At 38.3% G+C, this 27,903-nt stretch overlaps 1 protein-coding gene across 1 annotated transcript in view; it reads left to right on the top strand.

Moving 5' to 3' along the window:
* The window catches only part of kirrel3a (kirre like nephrin family adhesion molecule 3a), a 200,862-nt gene that overhangs the window by 162,340 nt on the left and 10,619 nt on the right, over positions 1 to 27,903 (top strand). Inside the window, exons 7-12 of the mRNA XM_051685589.1 lie at positions 12,432 to 12,580; positions 14,026 to 14,153; positions 14,564 to 14,690; positions 19,379 to 19,479; positions 20,558 to 20,756; positions 27,241 to 27,348. Coding sequence (XP_051541549.1) covers positions 12,432 to 12,580; positions 14,026 to 14,153; positions 14,564 to 14,690; positions 19,379 to 19,479; positions 20,558 to 20,756; positions 27,241 to 27,348 — 812 coding nt within the window. The remainder of the gene's footprint in view (positions 1 to 12,431; positions 12,581 to 14,025; positions 14,154 to 14,563; positions 14,691 to 19,378; positions 19,480 to 20,557; positions 20,757 to 27,240; positions 27,349 to 27,903) is intronic.

A 27,903-nucleotide genomic window follows, 5' to 3' on the forward strand; every position in this document is an offset into this window, starting at 1 on the left:
AAAGTGAAAGTGGAGATTTATAGTAAAAATCTAAGGACTTAAATATTGATCTGTCTCTCATCCACAGAGCTGAGATATTTTTTTCTAAATAATCATCATTTGTGTTCAGCAGAAGAAAGAAAGTTATACACATCTGGGATGGCATGAGGGTGAGTAAATGATGAGAGAATTTTCATTTTTAAGTGAACTATCCCGTTAACTAACATTCCAACATTCTTAATATATAAATGTTAACTTATAAATAATCATACAAATTAAGAGTGCGGTCCTCAAGGGTACAGGGATCCAGCTTTGTGGCCCTTGGCCTTTCCAAAGTTGAGTAGCCCTGGTGTATAGTATTTGTCCATTTCCAAGTCAAAACTGAAATGTAAATGATTTATTAATAACATTACAGCAAAGGCATTTAAATAACAATTTCAATAGCACATTGAGTATCTCATTACACAGTTCTCATTACACAGTGATTTGATGGAGCAATTCTTGTTGACCAATTCAAGGGCACAAATTAACTTATATTTAATTCTGTAACTTCTTCCATACATTTGCCACTGGATTAACCTTGACCTGTTGGTCTAGTGGGAACATATTCACTTTGAAAACAAGGGGTGCGGGGTTTTATTCAAAGTGGCTTTAAAGCAAGTCAGGTCACTTGGCGACCATGTTCGTAATGCAAATCAGCTATAAAATCGTACAAAAACTGTATCATAAATTGTGCTTCTTTAGCTCAGATCACTTAAAAAAAAACTAATTTTCAAGCTGGTCCAGCTAATGCGCATGCACCTTCTCGATGAAAGCTGATAAATGATGTATCTATCAATAAATGTGATTGGCTCTTTTAAATGTAAGGTGGGACTTTAATTTTCAAGAGCCGCCATATTCATAGTTATCATTTTTCCCATTCATAAGTATAGCATTGACCTGTCTCATTCTATACAGTCTCTGATTTTAATACACTTTAATATACGTTTTTGTTTAATCCTTTAAGCTTGGATTGACCTGTGAGAAAAAAATAATAATAGTCAAAATATTAATAACTACAGTCTTGACCAACACAAAATGAGTATAATTTGAAATCTTAGAAGCTCTACTTTCCAATGCATGTAGGCATTATGACCAAAACTGAACAAGTGCTTTGAAATTTGCAGACAAATCAGAAGTTTTCCATTTTGATAGTTTATAAAAAAAATTGCACTGTACATATTATTGCAATCAGTAAAAACAAGTTCATCAAATAGCCATGTGTCATATGTTGTTGGAAAGCTCTCAAAGAGTAGAATACAGCCAGCCTGTTTGTTCAACTCACCAACAAAAATATAGCGATTAATAGCTGAGTATATCATACTGTATGTCTCTGACATTTATGTTTCATGTGAACAGGTGTTGCTTAAATGGCGCGTTTTTGCTTATAACTTGACAAAAAATAAACAAAACATTATCTTTCAATCGAGCCCACACACAAGGTAATCGGATGCATAGATCATTAGATAATCCACATGAAGCACAATGTTACATTTGGCCACCAGGAGATGGTGCCAAGTAAATGACACAGACTCAATGATGCAGACTCATCGAGTCAAAAGGCACTCATTCTGTGAAATCTCATTACTCTTTAATCATCATTAAATCTTTAGTCATAGTTGTGTTTGCATGTGTAATTATGAAAGTGTAATAATGTGATATTTTGTGTAATTAGTTCTTATATAGGGGAGAGCAGGGCACAAACTAACGTGGGGCTAGTTGTAACACACGTGTTTTAAACGTTTCCACATGTGTTGGTAAGTCAAATCTTAATTTGTTTACTTGTTGCCATAGCAACACTGTGTAGTGAAAAAATTGTGGCAAAATAAAAAAATAAAAACTTTGGAAGGTCTCGCCAAATGTTAATTTTTAAGTAGCAAAAGTAAAAATTCACAGAAAAGTTAATTTTCATCTCTGTTTTTAGTGTTTATTTAAAACCAGGCAAACTTGGTATCATTTTAATCTCCAATCTGTTAGCCAGCATCTTAAATAGTCTTTTAATTCTCAGATAGCCAGCAGAAGTGGCAAGCCTGGTTTAAATCTGTTGCGCTGACGGGGCACGTTGTAACTCTGCATTACAATGTGCCCCAATTAGAACAAACTGTATGAAATTCCATGCAGTCAGATATGGAATTTACATAATTCCCCTTAATGTGTGTGTGTGTGTGTGTGTGGGGGGGGGGGGGGGGGGGGGGGGGCAGGTTTAAGTGGTTTACGAGGACTTTTTAGGTTACAAACTGGTAATTACAAGGGTATTATGCTATAAATGTGGTTTATGAGGACATTTCTAGTGTCCCCATAATTTTAATTGCTTAAAAAACATACTAAACGATGTTTTATTGAAAATGTAAAAATGCAGAAAGTTTTTTGTGAGGTTTAGGTGTAGGGTTAGGGTTAGGGGATAGAATCTATAGTTTGTACAGTATAAAAATCATTATGTCTATGGAGAGTCCTCACAATGATAGCTGCACCAACATTTATTGTCAAGTGTCAGAATTATTGCTATTATTATATGCCAAAGTTAATAAATGGCTTATATTGACATAATATTTTAGTTTATCTTCTATTTATTTTAATTAGATCAGATATAGTTGTTAGAGGGGAATTTTAAACAGTCATAATGGTCAGGTCATGTTACAATGTACCCCTCAGCTGTTACAACATGCCCTGCCTATGGGGCAACACGTAACATTTCACTTTCCTTTTTTCCAGGTAGATGGCGAAAAAAATATACGCTGTATTCATGAAACAAATCCACATTTTTGTACCAGACATGTGTAAAATTAATGTGAAAAAAGAAAAACACTTTGAACCCCAAGTGCATTTACACAAACTTAAGAAAACCAAAAAGTGTTTGTTTGTGCCCCGCTCTCCCCTACAGTTTACACCCAGAGATACTGTATATAATTTTAAAAACCTTGGCTCACGTATTTTATTTTATTTTTTTCAGCAGTGTCTTAGGCTGAGAGTCTCAGAATGTATCACAATCTATATCATTAAAACATTTGAAAAGTTTTCTTTACAGTGATACCAAACATTTGACCCTTTTTTTGTTGTTTTTGTTTTTTTGTCGAGTTATAAGCTTTTAATTTTGGGAATGCCACTGAAACAGGAAATCTTTAAAAACACCTTCAGAGCTTAAATGGTTAAATAAACCAAAAAATGCCACTGTACAGTGGATGTATATCAGTAGCAAAAACATGTATGTTTGAATTTGTTTTGTGATTTTACTGGACAGCAAACTGCAACAACCACTCAGCAAAACATAAAATAATAAAAAAAATAAAATAAATTCCAACGCCAGATCATTTCTCAATATAATACCCATTAAACGCCTGCTCAATAACTAGAGATTGACCTCTTTTGTATTAGATATTACCCTGCTGCAAGCTATTTCATAAAGTTGTGGGGACAAAATCATCCAAGGGATAAAAGTGATGGGGACATATCCAGCCATCCCCACAGTAAGTTATGTCTATGATCATCTCTTAATCATTTCCATGATCTTTCTCATGAGGAACTTATATAGCGAAAGACAGTATCATACTGTACATACCGTCTCTCTGACACTTTGTTTTTAATGAGTGTGGTCTGAGAGATGATCTCACCTGCTCCCCCCATCAGATTTTCATGTATTATTCATGAAGGAGAGGTCTAAAGAAGCGCAGACCGACACACACCAGAGCCTTCCACCTGTGCCCTCAGCCAGCTGGGCAAAGGATCTCAGAAGCTCAGAAGACACTGTTTGTCTTCTGTCCCCCGACCCAGTGTAGCAGGCTTCAGAAGAACATCAGGTTGTGCTCTGTGTATCACAGACCCTTGGCCAAATGTAATGTTGTGAAACCATCAATCAAGTGCAGGAAAATTCTCCACACAGAGACTTGCTCTAGAGAAACGCAGTATTTGAATTCACACAGCAGCAACACAGAAGCCCAACTAATTACGAAGAAAGTCATTACTGATTTTGAGATTTCCTGTGGGCATTACACCGTCCCTGCGAGAGGATTAGAGCTGCCATACTAGAAAGAGGAAGGATTATTTTCACGAGCCAATATTTTATTCATGTTCATTTTGTTTACATAAATTTGGAAATTAATTTAACTTTGTTGTCTTTTTTTTTATTTAATTTTTTACGTAAGACAAAATGTAGCAATGGTTTTTGGAGGTGTCCAGTCCAGACGCTTGTAGAAATAAAACCCATCACTGTCCTCCTGTGGCATTTGAAATACAATTAGTGAGGCTGTAAATTAATTAGCAGAAATAAAGCCTTTATGTTTGGTGGTCATGATGGCCATTTAAGACTTTGAATATTTTTCATTCATGGCTTTTCATAGTTTCTGAGAGCTATTATATGTCGAATGGAGTCTGGCATCATGTGATCTTGTATAGAAGTCAGCAGTAGACCTCACAGCTCCATGTTATTTGTGGTCGACCAATATGAGTTTTTCAATGATCAATGGCGATATTTTGTCGATATATATAGAGGGGTCCAAAAGTCTGAGAGAACTTGTGAAAAGGCTTCTATTTTAGATTTTTCTAATTTGATTCAAAGTTTTCCATTTCAAATTATATTATCAGTGTAACTATTTGACTGATAAGTTAAATTAAAATATGAATATTATTTTATTTCTTAGTATTTGTTATGTCCCACTTTTTTTTTATGACAGCATGCACTCAAGATGTCATAGACTCTGCAATTCTGTGCAAAACCTGATGATCCATGTTATCCTGCAATATTTGTGAATGTTACAAAGGATATCTTGTCTGCTTTAATGAAAGCATGGAAATTAAAGTACAAAGCAGTTAACAGGGTTAATGTCACAAATTTGCTTACATTTGATTAATTATATTAAATATTTCATTTTCATTTTACATCACAGTGTTTCTTTGGGTGCATCTCAATCAGCAGTCAGGGCGCTGTCTAGGGAGTTGGATATTTCTAGGGCTATCCCAATCACAAAATAGTTCCAGTTCACTGAAACGTTGACTCCCTGAAAGTTCCCAGAACATAAAAAACAGTAAGCATCGATGTTCGCTTACTGGAAATGTCATCATGTCTTGTGATGTCCCTCAAGTCAGTAAGAGGACGATCCTAAATTTATGAAGTCAAAGCTTATTTTCAGTCTTTATAATAGATTTTGTTTGTAATTATCTTTCATCCATATTGTGTACGAAAGGGAAACAATCCTACAAACTTGTAAATATTATAGTTGTTAGAGGAAGATTAAAAATTTGTATTTTTGTTCATTTACGTAATTGTTCTTTTAATAAGTTAGCAGAACTCAAAAAATTTGATGCCATCAGTTACATAATTGTTTATATTAATAAACTCTCTAGTTTAAGTATAGAACTTTTAGATTTTGGTTTTGTACTATACATGCATGTTTATTGCTCTTGACCTGAATTATTGAGCTAACTCATACATTTTAATGATATTTACTTGACTTCAAATTTTACTCCTTGGCTGAACTTAAAATGAACAAGTAAGTTCAACTTAAATACTTCAAGTAGTGGGAACCTTACTAGCCAGCACTAGCTAGAATAAGCTAGTACAGTGAATGCTAATATGCCGAATGAATGCTAATTGGAAACAATACACTTTGATTAGCACAGCAATTGCTCAACAGGTAAAGCAATATACTTACTATACAACAACCTTAAATTGCACCTGTCCTCAAACTAAGCTCAAACTCCACTATTTACCATAATGGTAACCCCCAAAACTTTAACATAACAGAAACCCTTCTAAATAACACAACAAAACATTAAACACCAACAAGTATCCGCCTTTACATTCATCTTGCAAAGACACATAAAAAAACACATAATTTTTAACATTTGCACTCCCTGTCGAGTGCCATGCAAAGCATGATGGGAAACAGAAATCCCCTGTCCAGTATCAGTTAAATTTAAGTTCCTGTAAATTTAAAGAGACAAGTTAATTAAACTCAAAACAATAAAACAATTCTGGTTACTTAAAAGGTGTAAGTCTCATGAACTCAAAAGAAGGAGAACGTTCTGAATACTCATCAAGGTTAGTTTAATTGAAATAATTTGTATGATTAAAATTTTCCCTACTCAAAACAATTAATTATTTTGAGCATCAGGGTTTACAGTGTAGTACTTTTCGATGTACGATCTACAACAAAAGTGCGCAATAGTGTCTTTTTAAACAGCAATGTTATTGATTCATTCAGGTGCATATAAAGAGCAACCTCATAAACATGTCGCAGTTTTTTGAGTCATCAGTGTCCCAATGTTTAATGTATCAACACCCTTGCTTGTGCTCAAATTCTTGTTCATAAACTATAGATTCCTGACAGGGAGTTAGGGAGTGAGATGAGAAACACCATTTTTTTTTTTTTTTTTACTTCTAAAACCCTTGCTTATTTCAGGGTTTGTTTTCAATGTGGTTTCAGATTTTTGGACCCTGCTGTCTGTATGATATGAAGGCTAATACAATGCAAAAATAGCTAATGAAATGTACACAAATTTGTTTATATTAAAAGAACAATAAGTGCTTTTCCACCAACGAGCTAAATGGTTCACAGTGAGAAATGGTTCCAGTAGCATTTCCACTTGAGTACGTTTTAGCAAGGTATGATAACAATCCATTTTTGGCCCAGATTTTTTCAGCGCATTTATCTTACCATTCTCAACCGTGCTGGTTGAATGGTTGTAGTACATGTTTTTAAAAAAATAGTGTATGTTTAGTGTATTTTCATGATTTTATGATGATGGTTTAACCTGTATAGTACATTATTTTTGAACACACATATGAGAACATTCGGCCTGATGGCTAATGTTTATTATCCATTGTCAAGGCTGTTGGTAGATTTTGGAACTGACACAAGAGCAACATAAAGCTTAATTGGTTAATTAGAAAAGTAGGTGTAGATAATCTAATTGGCCAAATATTGGATGATACTTCGGCCTATAGCAGCATGTAATGTATATAAATTCCTTGAGGAAGCACTGTCAACTGTGTATATGATGAAAGTGAAGTGGACTCAATGAAGAAAATCATTGCATTTGTCCCAGGAGGCAGTGAATGTGATTTAGTGTGGGTGAAATTCGAAGTGACAGTGAAATCATAAAGACTTCCACTCTTTCTTTTGAAAGGACTCAGCCTTTCATTTAGGCTAAACCTAGATCTTTTCCCACCAAAATAACACCCTGAAATGTGAAGCCATCATACAGTATTCAAGAAATGCCATTGCCTCAAATAATAAGCTAAAACCTTCAAATAAAATAGAGAAAGTTATGAGAGGAGAGTTTGTTTTCAGTGTGCAAAAGAGATAGAATATCTCCATTAAGCCCATGAATGTTTGTTTTCTTTAAACCTGAGAGCAAAAAAGTGGGGCAAGAATGGATGGAATCAGACACGTCGGTTCTCTGCCTGTGAATAAAGTATGTGCTTCTTGTCCCTCCAGGGGCTTTCTGTCAGCGCTGGTGTTGGCGGCTTTGTTCTGGTGTAGGTGATTTGTCTTGTCTTATCCTCATTTGTCACCTCTGTAGTGTCTAATGGAAGACGCTCTGTTGGGCGTGTGGAACATTTCATGTGAACATGTGGGTTTGCAGCTTGGCATCGACGGGCATCAGAGTCCATGTGGCTGATTGCTTGTATTGCGGAGACAATTCTTACCACCCAGCATTTTAATTCGAAATGTGGCAGATTACAGGCAGGCCTCCTGCCACATCTTACAAAAACAAGCAATTTATTTTCCACGGGTGTTTTACTGGCTTACACCTTCAAAGGGGTTTTGTGTATGCTTTTTTGTTCTAGCCTTTGTACATACATACTATCGTTGCTGAATAATGCAAAGGAAATAGAATATACAACAGAGATACATGGATTTGATCTTTGTTTGTATTGCAGAGCCAGTAACAGGTTTGAGAGTGTTTGCATTTGTCTTTCTGGCTAGGGTTTGAATGAAATCCAGTGATGTTTTATTTGTATTTATGTGACAATTTTTTTATTTTTTATTTGATTTTTTTTTCTCTTACAAGATAAAGTTGTCATAGCTCTATAACATAACATAATGTTTTCTGTCTAAACGTAAGCCCTCATCAGAGCCATAAAAAAAAAAGTCTTAGAGAAGACGTCCCTGGCAAGAGGACGCTGTAATTTATCCAACTGCTCTGGGTCTTGATTAAATTAAAGTGCGGCATTTAATCAGTTTGAATGTCAAAGATCCATGGAAATTATTCGCAGCTTTTTCCTATTTTAGCACCAAATACAGGATTAAAATAATTTCATAAACAGCTTACGCTGACTATTGGCATAATCGTAATTGATGAAATTGAATTTCCTAACACGATGTAATAAGCCCTTTTCTGCCATTCGTTTGAATCTGTGATGAGATGACAGACATACATTGATCCTGAGTAATCGCTTCATTTTGGATGCTTTTGATGGGTAATCAATTGCCACTGGATTAGCTACAAGTGTGCAAACTCATACATATGTATGAAATGGGTGTCTGTCTATCTCCACAGATAGAAATTGTTTTTCTTTTTGAGTTTTTCTTTTCTTCAGCCTCCTTTTTCATTCTCACTGGTTTTTTGAGCTGGTCAGTCATTTTTCCTGAGATTGACAGGTGAAGCCAACAGACCTGTGTCCTGTGTACGGATCTCTCTCATGTGTTTGAGTTCACATAGAAGGTAAAATCCCCAAAGGAACACAAAGGAACTCTACAAAAAAAAAGAGAATTTGTGTCAGAGCTGTGGGTTATTGGTTAGCACATGTGCTCGACACATGCAGGCGATGCAAGTCGGATCTGGCACGTGTCCATTGTTAGGGGTTCATGGTTATGGAAAACCTGGAAATATCAGTGAATGTTTAAATTGTGTTTTTTTAGGCCTGGAAAAGTAAAGATACATATTCTATAGTCAAATTTCTATAGTAAAATGTATACATTTTTCTAGTTATGCTCTGCCAGAAACTATTTAGCAGAGACAGGCCACTTTTATTAAAATGAAGGGGACAAACTGGAACGGCCAATGGTCATCAGATGTAGAAAGGAAGTCCCACCTTACAGGTAAAAGAGCCAATCATAGTTTCCTGGGAGTGTTCTAAAGATGGCCGCCAGTGGACTGACTTGCTAGAAAGACTTTGGCTCTGCTCTAAAATAGTGTAATGTAAAAAAAAATAATTATAATAATTTAGTGTAACAGTATAAGGATGGGTAAGTAGGAGGCGGGAACCGGCTGAACAGTCAACATAAAGTTTTAATGTCAAACTTAACTTAAAACAAATATAAACAAACATAGTCACACATGCAGCATGGCCGTGTGCATCTCTCTCTCTCTCGAACTGATGCCTCAAGCTCCCCTTTATCTCACTGTCCCACTGATCAGCTGATTCAGCGCTGGCCGTTCACCATCATGGCCCAGCCATGCCCTCCTCCTCGTCACACTCCTCACCTGCCTGATTCAGGCCAGGGTGCCACTGGTCTGACTAAACCCCCCCCCCCCCCCCATCTCTGGAGGGGAGACGCTGCCCTTTCGTCCATTCTGCCAGCCGGTGGTCCACCCTGCTTACTGTGAACCTGGGGGAGAGATGAGGGGAGGCGTGGGGAGAGTGAAAGGGCGAGCGGAGACACAGAGAGAGAGAGAGAAGAACTTGCTCACTGGCTCCTGGACATGCTGTTGCCCAGTCCTCAACCGCTCCCCCGCCCTCTGGCAGACACCAGCTCGCTCCTCCCCCTATGGATGGCAGCGAGTCCTCCGGCCCCTGGTGGACAGCAGTGACCCCTCCATCCCCAGGGAGACGGCCACGGCTGCTGCGCTGGTGGATGGCAGTGGCGAGGAGTCCGCGACAGCGCATCCCTCTTCCCTTCCAGGTTTTGGTACCACTGTAACAAGTTTCACAGCATGGGCAAGGAGGAGGCGGGAACCAGCTAAATAGCAATGTAAACTTTAATGACAGAACATAACTCAAACATAACATAAAAGTGCTTTGCAGCAAACAAAACAAGGACACACACACACACACACACAAAACGTGCATCTCTCTCTCTCTCTCAAACTGGTATCCCGGCCCCTCCTTATCTCTCTCCCACTGATTAGACAACTCAGAGCCAGGCGTGCGTCATCACGGCCCAGCCACGCCCTCCTCCTCATCACACTCCTCCACCTCCAGATTCAGGCCAGGGAAACCTCCGGCCTGACCTACTCCCCCCTCCCTTCCTGAAGGGGAGGTGTTGCCCTTTCGGCCGTCCTTCCTCCGGCTGGCCTTCCCCACCTCCTGGGAACCTAAGAGAGAGACGAGGGAAGGGAGAGTGGAGAGAGAAAAAGCAAGCGGGAGAGACAGAACGAGAGAGAGAGAGAGAGAGAGAGAGAGAGAGAGAGAGAGAGAAAAAGTGGCTCACCGGTCCCCGGACACACTGTCACCTGGTCCTCTGCCAGCTGGGCAGCGGTCCTCCGCGATGCCGGGCGATGGCACTGGACATCACCTCCTGGCAGATGGCAGCAGGCTCCTCCACCTCCTGGTGTCCGGTGGCAGCAGTTTCTCCATCTCCTGGCGAATGGCAACGGGTTCCTCCGCCCCCTGGCGAACCGCTCTAGTACCACCATACCATACCTTCTCAGCGTTGCGACCCTCAAACAGCAGCAAGGGCTCTCCGATAGCGCATCCCTCCTCCTTCCCGGGTTTCGGCACCAATGTAACGAGGTACGGGATGGGCAAGGAGGAGGCAGGAACTGGCTGAACAGCAATGTAAAACTTGACAGAACATAACTCAAACAACATAAAAGTGCTTTGCAGCAAACAAAACAAGGATGCACACACACAACACGTGCGTTTCTCTCTCTCTCTTGAACTGATGTCCCGGCCCCTCCTTATCTCTCTCCCTCTGATTAGACAACTCAGCGCCAGGCGTGCGTCATCACAGCCCGGCCACGCCCTCCTCCTCGTCACATTGAGTTATGGATGTTATCCTGTTATTGTTAAAGCTGAAGTTTGCAATTTCTGTGCCACTAGCACCACCAAACAGAATTGTAAAAGCAAGCTTTTTTTTCAAAACAGCTTTCTGAATACTCCCCCCATCTGCCATTGGTCAAACAAAGAGATAGTCCATAACATTGCTGGTGCGGGTCTAAGCGGGTCTCTCAAAACAAACAGAGCCATTTTCATACCGCAACAGAAAGACAGTGTTTACACTTATACTTACAGTTGTCTCTGCATATTAAGCTGGGATACAAGTATTTTAACACAGAAAAAGTTACATACTTAAACTTTAAATTTATGTTCTAATGTCTTTTTGTTAGAAGGGCTGTTATTGGTTCTTGGTTACCCAGAAATAATCATAAGTGGTTAAGTGGATGGGTTTAAGAAAAAAATTATAATAATAAACCGGTGTGGAAGAAATGGCTGATTTTGATGACCCTGGACTGACTCTTTTAGATTATTTTAGATTAAGGAAACTGATTTGTTTTAACAAATTTTGGATTGTTCTGATTCCAAGTTTCATGGCTTATGGTGGCCCATTTTCTTTTTGTTGTTATTAAAGAATGAAAGTCATAATTAGTAAATTGGTCTTTTTATTTTACACATCTGGGTCATTTCAATATTTAATCAGCTAGATATTGCTTTTGTGTACAGTAAAACTAACTTACAAGCCATAATGATGTTCGATTTGTGAACAAATTGTTTTTTTTGAGTAGGTTGGTTCAATTCAAATCGGTCAAACCAGTTTACAAATCGCATGCGGAGGTTTATTAATAAATCATTAACAAATCAGTTTGAATCAAAATTATTTATATAGTAATCACAAATGACTGGAAAAGTAAAGGAAATATATTGATCAAAAAGTTTGTGATCTCCCCACCATTTCCTGTTCTCTCACTATCGCTGCCAATAAAAGTTGCAAAAAGGCCAAAAAGAATACACACTGTTGCATGACAAATATGTTCATTACACAAAGTTCTTTTTTATTATTCTAACACTGTCCACTTTTACTTCACAACTACAAACAAAAGTCCATCTGTTCAGTGCTTGATCTTCCCATCTGAAACAAGAGCAGCGGCGTTCGCTTGCGTTGTCCACCGTTTCTCTCTCTCCTCTTTGCATTTCACTATAATGATGGCAGCATCAAAGGGTGCCAATGACAGAGGCAGCATCTAAAAACCTCTTTATGTGTTTCTGTTATTCTTCCGCTGAACAAGACACGGTCTGTGGACAGCACGAAAATGAACGTGCAGTGTTCTGAAATTTGCGTTAGACACTCTGAAGGATGCTTTTGTTGTTTTAGTACATCATGCAAATAAGACGTGAGCTCAGTCATTTGTCCATGAAAAATACCTTTCCTACAGCCTTTGATCTTTAGAGCAGATCTAGACAAACAAGCCTTGGCAACGTCCATAAGGGTTTGTCTTTTTCTTTCTCTGTTTTGTCTCAAATGGATAATTAGATGGGCGAAGGGGGGCAATATTATCATGGACACAACAGGAGACACTTATGAGGTGCTAGTGGATCATTCCTTCTTCACCGAGCCAGTATCCTGTGAGGTCACCAATGCCCTGGGTAGCACCAACATCAGCCGTAATGTGGATGTTTACTGTGAGTTTACCTTCTCATCTACTACTAAAAAGTGTAGATATGTGTTCCATTTCCTTGACAAACCAAAAATGAAAATTCTGTCATCTTTTACTCAACCTCATGTCATTCCAAATCCATATGACTTTCTTTCTTCCATGGAAAACAAAATATATTTTTAAGAATGTTCATGCTTTTCCATGTAATGGAATTAAATGAGGTCAGATGTTTTCTAGCTCCAAAAAAAATAAAAAATAAAAAAAAGGCAAAAAAGCACAGCGGGGAGGAAGGTTTTCAGTGCCTAAAGATTTACATTTTTGTCTATTCCTCACATAAAGCTATTTCATGGCTTTAGAAGACTTTAGAAGTCATATTGACTACTTTTATGGTATGTTGTTGTCATTTTTGGAAATTGACAGTGTCCTTCCTGATTAAAGGTGAAGTAAGTAACTTTTTAATGTCAAAATACATTCTACTATTCCAGTTTATTGTTCATTGACAATTATAAGTAAGCAATTCATGTGTTTACCTCCCTCAAAAGTATAAACACTGATACTCCCAGGCACCATCAAAACATTGATGTTTATATTTTGAATGGCCCATTCAGCCCCACCCATCCCTTTCTAGCTCAACCTATAGCGTGAGTTTGGGGCGTGGCTACTTGAACTAGCTGTCCAGCTTGGGGAATATGAACATCCATGGCAGACGTGTACAGAGGAAAAGAAATTTAGATTCGCCTACAGATGTTAAAGCCAAAATTCTAAGACTTGCTAGAAGACACAGAGAGAGAAAATGGCGTAAAATCAGAGTGAACATTGGTGTTGCAAGGTGGAAGACACACACACACACACCACCAATGATGAGATCGCTCTAGCAAACAGCTGCCTTCCCCCGTCAACAACAGCGATCTCGCCTAGGGCGCTGAAATGGTCAGAAATGGCACTGTCGTTAAGCTTACTAGTTACCAGAAGAACCATCCTACCTCATATGGTGGATCCCCCGCACCACACACCCAGCTGCCGTTCAATCCAGCGATGTTATCGGACAACCCGATTTCTCTGCCACGCTTTCTGTCCGGTGTTTTTATGTTATAGTAGTCTTTTTCATTACACCGTTAAGCATTCATCCCCTTTTATTTAGGCTATTTGTTCATAGGGAATCAGAGAGTGCGAAAGGGCATGATGAGTATAAGGGGTGTTGGCAAATGTTGTTTGAAAACATACTTTATTTTTGTAATTCCATTTGGTGCCACTTGTAGTGCAGAAATTACACACTTCACCTTTAAATATATAGAAAATAGCTGCTTGTACATTCTGCTTAACTTCTTTTGTGTTTGATGGAAGAAATAAATTCATACAGGTTCGGACTATATGAGGGAATGTAAAGATGACAGAGTTTCCATTTTTTGGGTCAACTTACCTTTTAAATGTGGGCAAAAACATTAATGTGTTTATGTTTTTGTGCTGTAGTTGGGCCACGTCTGGCCGCTGAACCTCAGAGCCTGCAAGTGGACCGGGGTTCTGATGCTGTGTTTAGCTGTGCTTGGATTGGAAATCCTTCGCTCACCATTGTTTGGATGAAAAGGGGCCATGGAGTTGTACGTATTTTGCACTGCTCTACTCATAAACCTGATGAACTTATAGAGTTTTATTAATTTCTCCATCTGGATGTGATGACTATATCTGATGAACAAATGACATAACTGTTTCTGATGAGGAGAGCATCTGTGGTAGTTCAGTTTCGAATGCTAATGACCCTCAGTTGAGCACATTGCGTTTGAGTAGTCATCTGTTAAGATCTCACAGCTTCATTTGTGATGTCGAGCTGATTTCAAAAACTACATATACTGTGTGCATATATGCATGTTACTATACTGATGCTTAATTACAGATGCAGTTCATCTTAATCACTTTACCAAGAAAGGAAAATACAAAACTTTTTAATGATGTTGACAAAGTTTGTTTAGACTGTGGCATTGCTCTTTTTCAAACATCTGTTACCTTGCAGGTGCTAAGCAATGAGAACACCTTGACACTGAAGACAGTTAGACAAGAGGATGCTGGGAAATACGTGTGTCGAGCTGTGGTGCCGCGTGTGGGAGTGGGAGAGAAGGAAGTGACTCTCACCGTCAATGGTAAATACTTTAAACACTTTCTTTATATTCCATCTGCCGGTCTGAACTGGACTCTTCAAAGGAATTCTCATTTGCTTTGAGCTTTGATTGCTTTGACTCACAAGAGCTGGAAGAGGCTCTCAAATGCAGGATCAGGCCACATTTCACTCGGGCTAAAAGGGATGTTTTCGGCACTGTTTAGCTTTGCAGTAAGCGAAATATACTCTATGACCCTCAGCGATATAGGTGCTGTAATCAGGAGAGATGATCTTGATATCGCACTCATCATTTCTTCTCGCTTGATGATAGATAACAAACTCTGGGGCACATGCAGCCATGTGATTTGCCTGAAGGACTCTAGCTGGTTTCTGAATCAATACAGGCATATTGATTAACCCCTTCACTTCATGAATTGTTTTGCCCTGAAATGTAATTAAAAAAATCATGGTGCTTTCTGGGTGCCTTAAATAATTTACTAACAAAGACTGTATATACATATAGACCGATGTGTTTCTGTTGTTTGGCCTTGTACTGCTGCATCGTTTTATTGGTTATTCTCTTTCTAGAATAGCTCATGAAAAAGTGTTATGGGGCCCTATATGGTATATCCATTTGTTTTGATGAAAACTTTTAAGTCCTCAGGGCTTTGCAGTAACACTGGCCTGCTCCTGTGAGGCAATAAGCCTGTTCAATGCTTGATGAATTCTTAATCTTCACAATTTCTTCTGTTGTGGTGTTTGAAAGTCGAGATATGATGTGTGAGTGTGGGTCTCCTCAACTCCTTGTATACAATCCAGTGTCCTCTTAAAAAGTATACAAATATATGCAAATATGCAGAGGGCTAATGCTGCCATCAAGTCCTCATAGGAAGTTCCTGCTTACGAGTTTGGAAATCAAAATTACAGCCTGACGTGTATAAGTTATTTTGGTCTGAAATTAATGAACTCGCTAGGCAATTTCATGCTCTCCTTTTTATTTCCAGACAAAGACAGGAAGCTTTTTTAGCACTAAAATGTGCATTAGGTGTGTAATTGATGCTTTGTGGGTGTATTTTATCTTTCTCGGACTGCTGCAGAGAATAGGAACTGTATTTTGTCAAGCAAGCCTGTTAAATCATAAACCAGCTAAATTAGTAGGATTTTCTGGAAAGCTTTTTTCTATTTTTTAAAAAAAATGCCGTTATTCCCACTGGTAATAACACCATTATGATGGCATTCATGTGCACTCATCTCGTAAATACAATCATTCTGACATGACTTGAAAGAAGAGACACATTAGCGCTTTAAAACCAGAAATGAGGCAGATTAGGCAGATGATGAATTGGAAATAAGATTACTGATATTAAAATAGATCATAAATGAATAACCACATTAGTGTCCATTAGGCTGCAAGAGCGTCTCTCTGATAAACACTCACAATTTTGTTTCTTTGATAACGAGGCCCCTTAAAGATGTGCATGAATGAGCTTCCTCATGAAAACAGATCGATATCTCTCCAATTTCTTAGCTGCTCCTGACCCCTCATCTGAGTAAAAGGTGCTTTCAAACTTGTTTTCTGCTTTCTTTTTAAAATTATGTTTTTAAACTATCTTCACTTTAAAACTGGAAACATTTTACCATGCTTTCAACGTTTTGTTTTTGTTGTGTTTTGTTTATTCTTTTTGCCACTTTTCAAATGCTTTTAAGCTATAAATTGAATTGTTTTACCTTTGTCCCAGATTTTATATCATATATTTAAAAAATTATAAAAATATAATTTATATATATATATATATATATATATATATATATATATATATATATATATATATATATATATATCTAGACAGAGTGAAATAAACCTAAACAATTTTTATATTTTTTGTGAAAATGAATTTTTATCCATTTTTGCACAAATTATGACTGCCTTTCAGTTGTGGTGTCATTCCTACCACAATGAACAATTCTGCCACTAATGTTTTTGTTTGTTTGTTTGTTTTCTAAGTTTGAGGACTTGTATACCAAGAAGATACAATTTTCAGTGAAGAGTATACTTGAGCTCAAATATAAGATATTAGAGGAAAAACAAAACAAAATAAGGTCTATATCACTTCACACACATATTGTTATAGTGCCATTTCCAATCACACAGTAATTTTGTCAAATTATGAAACAAAAAATTGTGAAAATATTATCTGATTGTATTTAGGATACATAAATGCTAGCTAATGCTATTAAAAGGTGCTTTTAAACTTGTTAAAAAATAATTCTCCAATTTCTGCACCCTCATCTCTAAAAACCCAGAGAAACGCAACACACTCAGTTCAGATGCATCACAGCAGATGAACGGGCCTCCCTCTTTCACCCCCTTATAGGAGCAGAGCTTCCTTGCAAGCCTGGCACGGAGTGAGATGTGAGACAGTGCTCTCCTCATGCAGTTCAGTCTTCACATTCCACTCTTTCTTCTCTCCGCTCATTTCCCGTCTGAGGCTGAGAGATAAAGCTGTTTAATTACAGCCCTCATTTATGGCCATGATCCCCTGTCAGATTTGTTTGGCTCCCCCAGAGGACATGATCTGAACAGACTGCCGCTGGAAGAGCACGGAAACTCGTCCCACCCTTCTGCCCGACTGCAGCCTTTGAGCGTGTGGGTGATTAAGAGGGTGGCGGGGAAAGCGAGAGCATTGTCTTCCTCTCTCTAGAGAGACGGAGCTGCAGTGTGTACAGAAGACTTCTGCACGCTGCTGGGATCTCTAATTGATGAGATGGTACTAATGCAAAGAGACCTCCGAATTCCAATTAAAATAGAAATCTGTTGTCGTGTAGAGAAACATAATGAACTGCAATCTGCTGCGGAAGGAAAAATGGGAAAGTTATGATTATGTTTATTATGATTTTATCTATGTCTCTTTCACTGTTTTGCTTTCTCTCTAAATTATTTGTGAAATAATGAAGTTGAGTCCAAATACTCTACCCAGTCGTATATTGCATGTGCTGAATTAGAAGCAGAGGAAAAAAGTTTGTTGGTTTGTTCTCTGTGCAAGTGCACTGCAAATAATTAGTATTTTGTCTTGTTTGCAGTAAAAATATGGAAACATTCTTAAAACAAGAGAAACAAAGACATAAGATAATAAGCCGTTAAAAGAAAATTGTCAGGACCTTTGAAATAAGGTTTAGAAGTTAGAAATTAGAAGAATATCTCAGCTATTTAGGTCCTTTCAATGCAAGTGAATGGTGGCCAGAACTTTGAAGCTCCAAAAATCACATGAAGGCAGCATAAAAGTAATCCATATGACTCCAGGGGTTTAATATATGTCTTCTGAAGTGATGCAATCACTGTGGGTAGGAAACAGATCAATATTTCAATCCCATTTACTATAAAGCTCCACTTTCACTTTCTGAATATGAAAGTGAGAGTGGAGATTTATAGTAAAAAAAATAAAGATAAAAAAAAAAACTTAAATATTGACTTGTTTCTCACCCACACCTGTTATATCGCTTCTGAAGACAGATTTAACCATTGGAGTCATATGGATTACTTTTATACTGCCTTATATGTGATTTTTGGCTGCTCACAATTCACTTGCATTGTATGGACATATAGTACAGAGCTGAAATATTCTTCTAAAAATCTTCATTTGTGTTCAGCAGAAGAAAGTCACACACATCTTAAATGAGGGTGAGTAAATGATGAGAGAATTTTCATTTTTGGGTGAACTATCCCTAAAATATATAAAAAATATATATACAGATTAAGAAACGGCGACCACAAAATCTGTGCTAAATACAATTTCTGATTTTGCTGGCCAGTTCTGAGTGCTATATACCTGAGGATGCATCAGGAACAGGAACCTAATGAACCTAATTTACATAGAAAGGAGACTTGTTTGTGCAGAAAGGAATGACAATGACTTAATTTAAATACTCAAGACACAGCTCTATTTCTGCGCTGATTGCGGATGGTCATGATTAAGATGCAGGTTTTTGTGTTAAAATAATACACAAAAGTGGCACTAATGTTTAATGAACTCACCTCTTAATATCTTGTCTTTTGCTTCTGATTTAAGTGTATGTTGTTTTAAGGATGTTTTTTTAGATATTTGCAGTATGCAAAATGATTGCAGTGTGTCTATGTTTGAAAACTAATCATGTGGTATGAAAAGAAGAAAATGTGAGCCATAAAATGTCACACTGGCATGCCTCATCCATCATCTCAAGATACAGTAGAAAATAATACAAACCAGATAAGACAGGGGTTGTCAAACTTTTCCAACCCAGGGACCTCCCACCCAGACTTTCAGCCTTTCAGGGACCCCCTAATATAAAATGCTACATTTTCTTAGCAACACTATATAATGATGAAATTTGTATATTCAACCATAAATAAAAAAAGTAACAAATTAGCTTTTTTTTAAATTTTTTATAGAGAATTTAATTTCCATAATTACAAGGTGACAATTTGGTATTTAATCACTGCATTAATTCATATATAAATATGTGTTGTGGTACCTAACTACCCATAACTTTTCATGTCTGTACATTTAATATATCACTCTGCAGTAGTCTGTGGTAGTTTGTGGATCCCCTAGAGACAGGAGATAATGAAAGCAGGAGCTAAATGTCCTGTCACCTCTGTTCTCAGGGCAGATGTCTGTGTGGATGGGTACAGTGCTGATGTGCAGGTGGTTCAGCAGTTAGGCAGGAAGCTTGAGAATCTGTTGTTTGTTTCAGGGCCTCCCACCATCTCCAGCACACAGACCCAGCAGGCTCTGTATGGGGAGAAGGGGCAGATCAAGTGTTTCATCCGCAGCACCCCACCTCCAGACCGAATCGTGAGTCCATATCTATCTGTCTGTTAGACTATAGACCATCTAGGACATATTGCACACAAAAAATTAATAAACTAGAAAATTGCAAGCTTTAATTTGATTGGCTGGCTTTATACAGTTTACAGGAGTCAGAGTGTTTGTCAGTCTGCTGGAAATCAAAGTCATGTTTACAAGGCACCAGGCTGCTAAAGCAAGCACTTCCAAATGGTTGGATTTGCCATTTGCCAAGTTTTCAGAGGTTTATGGCATTGAATCTTGGAAAGATATTCATGAGTTTTGTATGAGACGCTTAGCGGCAAGTTAACAAGATATAATTGAATATAACTGTAGGCTATACTGGGCTATATATTGAATATGTAAGGGATAAGATACAGTTAGTCAGTTATTTTTGCAAAATAAAAACCTAGACAGGGTGATCAGGACCCTGACATGAAGTAGAGGGGTCTTATATCACCCTGAAGGGGTATGCTTTGCTGTAATGGTGGTTGACTGTACAACTCACTTTGTACAGAGTTATATTACACAGCTGCTTACTAAATAAATATATAAATGGACATGAAATATTGATTTGAGTTGAATTTATTAGTTTTAATACTATTCTTTTATTATGTGAGAAGAGACTGCGGACTGGGACTACAATCGATTATACTGTTTATTGGTCATAATACTAAAATATTTGACCATACAATGCCACGATTAACCAATCATTATAAAGTATTCTAGAGAGCAACATAATAAAACTGTTATTTGGTTTTGTTATGTAAAAACATAAATGTGGCTGGTAACTGTACATGTTGGTCAAATTGTCCCTTCCTTTTTTAAATGGAATGGATAATGTGGACCACACTTAATTTCTAGCTACTCGAGACAACCGTCTATCTATTTAGTTGATAAATAACAAACAGCGAATATGAGCAAAAATGTGACTCTGTAAAGAGCCTTGAGACAGGTTTAATGTGTTTAGAGTTAAAAGCATTGAACAGATCTTCTAAAGCATTAAAGATCTATTGAAACAGAATTTATCATTTGTGTGATTGGGTTTATTTTCTGTGGATTAATTCACTGTGTGTGTGTTCTGCAGGCATGGTCATGGAAGGAGACTGTGCTGGAATCAGGAACATCAGGCCGTTATACAGTGGAGACTGTGAGCACAGAAGAAGGTGTCATCTCCACCCTCACAATGAGCAACATCGTCCCTACTGATTTCCAAACCATCTACAATTGCACCGCATGGAACAGTTTCGGCTCCGACACAGAGATCATTCGCCTCAAGGAACAAGGTAAAAACTCAAGTTATGCATGTGTGCCTGGAGTGGGTGCTTATTTTTATTTACTAATGTCTTGTGGTAGTCTATATGAACAAAATCTTATATTGTGGTATGAGCAATGTTATTATTTTATGTAAGTTATATTAAGTTTCACATTACTCCATATTTGTTCATCACTCTCACTTGTAAATAATGTAAAGCAGCCTAGCCACTTACAACTGCACAAAAATAAATCTCCATCACTTGATACATTTCTATAAATATATATACAGTACTGTGCAAAAGTCTTAGGTGCTTTATATTTTTCACAAAAACATTTGTCTTCAATTAATTAATAATTAATAATTTTAATAATAATTAATAATTAATACTATTTTTTTAATAATTTTATTTTTCACACATTATACATTTGCACATATACAGTGAAATTCTTTTTTTTCACATATCCCAGCTAAGCTGGGGTCAAACAGTAATTTTATATATTCTGCTTTTAGTGTATGAGTAGGAAATATCAATTTTAGATTTCAACATTCCCTTTGCAAATATAATTCAATAGAAGAAGAACACTGAGCCCTACAACAGATGGTATGGCCCCCACAGCCCGTATCTCGACATCATTGAGTCAGTCTGGGATTACATGAAGAGACAGAAGCAATTGAGACAGCCTGAATAGATAGAAGAACTGTGGCAAGTTCTCAACGAAGCTTGGAACATCCTATCTGCCAACAACCAAGAAAAACTGTGTCCAGGAGTACCTAGGAGAATTGGTGCTGTTTTGAAGATAAAGGTTGTCACACCAAATATTGATTTAGCCTTTTTGTTTCTGGACTTTGTATGACATTTATTGATAAATGAAAACTATTTATGGCATTATTTCTGAAGACATACTCACTAAGCAACATTTTACTCAAGTGCCTAAAACTTTTGCACAGTACTGTATATAGATATACCATCAAACCACCCAGCCCTACTTGCGTCTCACAATGATTCAGTGCACTACCATGATTTTTCAATGCATTGGGGTAAAGACTGACTGATAGTCAGTTTATGCAGGTAAATGTCACCTGTTCAAATCTATAGGTTTCCTTACAGTTTTTCTGAATTGCTAAAACACATTTCTTGAAAACTTCACCCATTTTCTCACAACTTGAAACAAAACCAAATCTTCAAACTACATTCACAAAACCGCTGACTCTTCTGGCATAATCCAACAATCACCTAAAACATTTCATCTGAAAGTACAGCTCAAAATCAAACAGTACTTTCAGATCGTACAGCAAGTCAATATAAACACTACAGAGCATTCATTAGACACTACATCAGAAAATGGAGAACACAGCGTCCAGGGCATGTAGTTACAAATTTTATTTATTTATTTTTATTTTTATTTTTTTTATTTTTACCAATGTTTTACACATGTTTGCTAATCTTTGGCCCATTGTCCCAAAACTCTAAAACACAAAACTCTACAAATCTCTAGCAAAAGCAAACACTGCATTCAAAACTCTTTTACTTTCTTGTATTATCTGCTTCTGCTACTGTAATGCATATAGTTTCATGGTACGTATAGTACAAAAAAGTACAACTTCATAGTATGGTACCTGTTTTCATCCCTGAAAATCCGGACAATCGATGCAACACTGAAATGGCTCAGGTTTGGCTGTACTCTCAGCCCAGCTTCCCTCATTGTCATACCGTGTACAACAACATGGTTCACTACAGTAGCACGGATCTCATTTTTTGAGATTGTTGTTCTTCTTCCTCTTCCCCTGCCTCTCCCTTGTCCACCTCCTCTCATTCTTACCATTCCCCTGCCTCATTCTCTGATGTTTGCATCCATGATTCTGAAACAGAGGTGAGCTTACCTGTTGCCCTTTTTATTCGTTCCAATTTCCTGATTGCTTGTTGAGTAATTTTGGTTGTTAGTGCTTACACATTGACAATTGTTTGTTAAGGGCGTTTGAATTGCGCTGGTTTGAGTTTACTTATTGAATGGCAGTGTTTTCTAAATGACAACATGGTGACAATTGTGTCTTAAAGTGAGAGGTGTGTTTAGACTTTTACAAAGAAGTGTGAATGGACCAGAGAAATGTGGCAAAAAGGGGTAAATAGTGTTTATAGACTGGGGTACATGGTCTTTCTGCTGGGAATTGGCAAAATAGTTTCAGGAGGATGGCTTACACTACCAATTTTTGTGTGTTAGCAATCGAGAAAAACTGAATCTCTTTCAAAAATGTTTTTTTGCATCAAAATGACACATGCGTCATATGAATAGATCTGTCTACCAACCAACAACACACTGATGTGCTATACATAAAACACTACTATGAATATCCCATCAGTAGGTATATGCCTTTTGCATTGTCAGTGTTACACTGTAGCCGGTTGTACCTGGTCTAGTATAGACAAGCCCAGCTGGTGAATGTTATTGAATATTGTGTTGTCTACAATTATGTGGTTCTGGATTTCTCGTAGTCGAATGGTATTGTTTGCCACCACCATTTTAACAATAACAGTCTTTTTGGACTCAAGATGGCACCGAGTATGGCTGCTGCGTTGCGAGCTCCGACACAACATTGTAGTGTTTTGTTTGTTTTGTTTACAATTCTTATGTTTTTTTGTATTGGATGTTGTCTGCCTTATTGTCTACAACAGACAAACACTTTTGGACATTGGTTCAGCAATTACACACCGTAAACCTGACTCAATGCCGACCCGCTGTTTACAAACACACCAGCGGAGCCCTTTGTCTGGGCTGCCCGGCCACGGAAACGCAGGAGGAAAAGGGGAAATAGAGCCGGCGTTCTCATCAAAGTAAGACGTCACGCAAATCGACCCCCGCTACCCAGTATTCTACTGGCAAATGTTCAGTCTCTGGATAACAAGCTCTGTGAGCTGAAAGCACGGATCTCTTTCCAACGAGAGACGAGGGACTGCTGCATTATCTGCCTAACAGAAACTTGGAAGTCTGCTGAGATTCCAGATTCAGCCATTGAACCCGCGGGGTTCTCCGTGCGCCGAGCGGACAGAGCGAAAGACCTCTCAGGTTAAAGCAGAGGTGGTGGTGTATGTTTTATGATCAACAAATCCTGGTGTGATCAGAGGAACGTACATTCTACCAAGTCTTTCTGCTCTCCTGATCCGGAATTTCTCATGCTTCTGTGTCGACCATTCTGGCTACCGAGGGAATTCACAGGGGCATTCCGGGCCACGTCATCAGAGCGTGCGTGAACCAACTGGCTGGTGTTTTTACGGACATTTTCAACCTTTCCCTCTCTTTGTCTGTAGTCCCCACATGCTTTAAAACGTCCACCATTGTGCCTGTTCCAAAGCAATCCAAAATAACTTGCTTAAATGACTGGCGTCCTGTTGCTCTGACCCCAATCATCAGCAAATGCTTTGAGAGACTAATCAGAGTGCCCTACAAACTTGATGAGAAACTCTGGGCTCTGGGCTTAAATAGCTCGCTGTGCAGCTGGATCCTGGACTTCCTGTCAAGCAGACGCCAGGTGGTTAGAATAGGCAGCAACATCTCCTCATCACTGACCCTCAACACAGGAGCCCCGCAGGGCTGTGTTCTCAGCCCACTCCTGTATTCCCTGTACACACATGACTGTGTGGCAACACATAGCTCCAATGCCATCATTAAGTTTGCTGACGATACGACAGTGGTAGGTCTGATCACTGACAATGATGAAACAGCTTACAGAGAGGAGGTGCACACTCTGACACACTGGTGTCAGGAGCACAACCTCTCCCTCAACGTAAGTAAGACAAAGGAGCTTGTGGTGGACTTCAGGAGAAGAGATAGAGAACACAGTCCCATCACCATTAATGGAGCACCAGTGGAGAGAGTCAGCAGCATCAAGATCATGGGTGTCCACATCACTGAGGAAATAACATGGTCTATCCACACTGAAGCCGTTGTGAAGAAGGCTCATCAGCGCCTCTTCTTCCTGAGACTGCTGAGGAAGTTTGGAATGAACTGCCACATCCTCACACAGTTCTACACCTGCACTGTAGAGAGCATCCTGACTGGCTGCATCTCCGCCTGGTACGGCAATAGCACCACCCACAACCGCAAAGCACTGCAAAGGGTGGTGCGAACTGCCAGACACATCATCGGAGGTGAGCTTCCCTCCCTCCAGGACATATATACCAGGCAGTGTGAAAAAAGCTCGGAGGATCATCAGAGACTCCAGCCACCCAAGCCATGGGCTGTTCTCACTGTTACCATCAGGCAGGCGGTATCGCAGCATCAGGACCCGCACCAGCCGACTTCATGACAGCTTTTTCCCCCAAGCAATCAGACTTTTGAACTCTTGATCTCCCACGATCAAAATACATCAGCACTGCACTTTATTACTCTTACTCTTATATCGCACACCGTACTGTCATAAATTATATTATTATTATATTATATTCTCTCTTAACAACACACTAGCAACTTACTATCAACCGACAGCCTGAATGTCAATACAGTACAATACAACCTACTGTATATATACTATATATACTTTTTTATTGTATAATGTGTATTCTATATTGTGTGTATTGTATACTGTACATTGTATGTTATTATTTGTATATTGTGTTGTGTGTAATTATGTGTATATTAGATTTTAAATTGTGTTGTAAATCTGATGTTTATTGTAAATTGATGTTTATGTCTCATCACTGTCACGACTACTATGTTGCTCGGAACTGCACCCAAGAATTTCACACAATATTGCACTTGTGTATATGGTTGTGTGACAGTAAAAGTGATTTGATTTGATTTGATTTGATTCCTGTTCTGGTGTGAACAGCCGGTGTCTTCCACCATGGCCTGGCCATCTTTCAGTTCTGCAGAAGTTCCACAAATATGATATGATTGGTTACAGTAAGCTAAAATAATATATTTTCTTTCAATATGAAATGACATTACTGTAACATTGGCCAGCAATCACTGAGTAACATAGGCCTACTGATATGTTGGACTGCAGTATACTACAGTATACATACATAAAGAGCATAGTGTAGATGGTAGGTAACTTACCGGTTCTCATTTCTGAATGTAGGGATGATAGATGCAACCGTGTAGCGGCTCAGGTTGGGCTGAACTTTCTGCCCAGCCTCCCTCATACTCAATCCATGGTTGAGCACATGGTCAACCAATGTGGCCCTGATCTCATCTCATCTGAGACAACTGTCCTTCATCATCCTCATCTTACTCTCACTCCTGCACCTCTAGCTCTTGCTTCACCATTGACTTCCATTTTCCTCCAAAACAGGAGAGCTCATCTGTGGCCTTTTATAGTGCTAAAGCTCTGATTTCTGTGAGGAGTGGGTGTTGCCAATTGATGTATAGAGCTTGGCATTGTGATTTACATTGCTTTCCAAAGGGACTAAAGAGATTTTAATTTTGAATGTTGTGCCTTATGTAGAGAATTGTGTGTAGTGTTTTGCAAAAGTGTGAAAACTGAATGTAAAGAAGGAATTGTGCTTGCAATTTTGCAGACTTGGTTTAGGGATTTGGTACATGAGTTTCAGATTTTGGTGGTTGCATTTCAAGTTCCAATTTTAGTGTGTAAACAATTGGTAAAAACTGTATTTTATATAGTAAGCACATTTTGCAATTACTGTCAAAAAGTATGGTATAGTAATCACAATTTACAGAGGTACAGTTAATATATTGTATACTGTAAGTACTACAAGTAATACAGTATTGAATGTCTGTATATTCGGCACTTGCATACTGTAAAATGCAGTAGTCCAACTGCAAAACCCCAAAGAACAAAGAACACACTAAATGAAAAACACATTACAGTAAACTCAAAAATGATGTGCAACTGCAAAATCAAAGTCAGTGAGAGATTCATTCTGCCTCAGCATCACGTTTTCACATCATTAGAAACAAGTGTGAACAATTTTGAGTCATTGTGTGTAAACGATGACAATTGTGTTGTAGTTGTGTTTAACTTTTGCTGCCCGTGTTTACCGTTTTGCAACACAAGTACATCACAGTGCGAAATGTGTTTTAGTGAGTAAGAATGTGTTACGAGTTTTGCAAAAAGAGTGACTGATTAGACAAATGGTTTAGGCCACTGAGCATTTGCTTCAGAGAATGAGGTTTAGTGTTTTAGCAATTCAGAAAAACTGTAATGGAATTCCGACATATTTCAGAACTTCCATTTGTAATCTAATTTAAACAGCCCTTAATCCTTTTACTTGCCTTTATGGTTTCTTTGAAATATTTTAATGAAGTTAGATGATATTTTTTATTCAAATACTGGCCCATTTTCCTCTAGTAAAGCTGACTCCAAATGTGCAAAGCTGAGTTATTCAAAGAGGTCAGCTCATACCCGTAGGATTTAATCGAAGGCTCTTGGAACATGACTTCATTATGTCTCCTCGAGTGACAAACAGGCTCCACATCTGCACTGTGAATGTTGCACGGGTTCTACGTACTGTCACCAGTTGTGTGATGATCCCATTGGTTCTGTGTTCTCCTCAGGGTCTTTGCGCTTGGCCGTCATCATCGGGGTTGCAGTGGGAGCTTTCCTGGCTCTCATCGTCCTCATTGGGACCCTGGGGGCTTTCTGCTGTGCTCGACTGCAGAGAAGTAAGAGAGCTAGTTGTTTCTACAGAGACAAACCACAGAAGCAACTCACCCCGCATGTACACAGAGACACCCGCTGATTTTAGACTAAACTTGTAATTCTGTATTGCACTATGCAACACAACCTTAGCTGTGTTGGGGAGTAACTAACTAAAAGTGGTGATGCTATTAAAGGCTAATTGATATTTACTGGGTGATCAGGCTTCTTTTAGTTTGCTTAAAAATTATGATGAAATGTAGTGACATTTTTGTTACATTAAGGTGTTCTTTTAGTGACGTCTCCTGTTTGCGCACAAAATTCTTGGCCTGGTAGAACTCGGCTAATCGAAGAGTGTTGATGATTGTTAGAAACTAATGGTGGGTGTGGTTTAGACGTGATGTTTTTTTTTTTTTTATTAATTTATTTTCCTCAACAATATTATTTCAAAATGACGATGCATGTATAAACACAGGCATTGTTTACCTTACTCTTCTAGAATATCTCTCTCTCTCAAGTAGCATTTAGAAGTCAAATTGGTTTTAGCAAATCAGTTTGTTCAGATGGTTGATTTAAATTTG

The sequence above is a fragment of the Myxocyprinus asiaticus genome, chromosome 43 (genome assembly GCF_019703515.2).
Source record: "Myxocyprinus asiaticus isolate MX2 ecotype Aquarium Trade chromosome 43, UBuf_Myxa_2, whole genome shotgun sequence".
Classification (NCBI taxonomy): Eukaryota; Metazoa; Chordata; class Actinopteri; order Cypriniformes; family Catostomidae; genus Myxocyprinus; species Myxocyprinus asiaticus.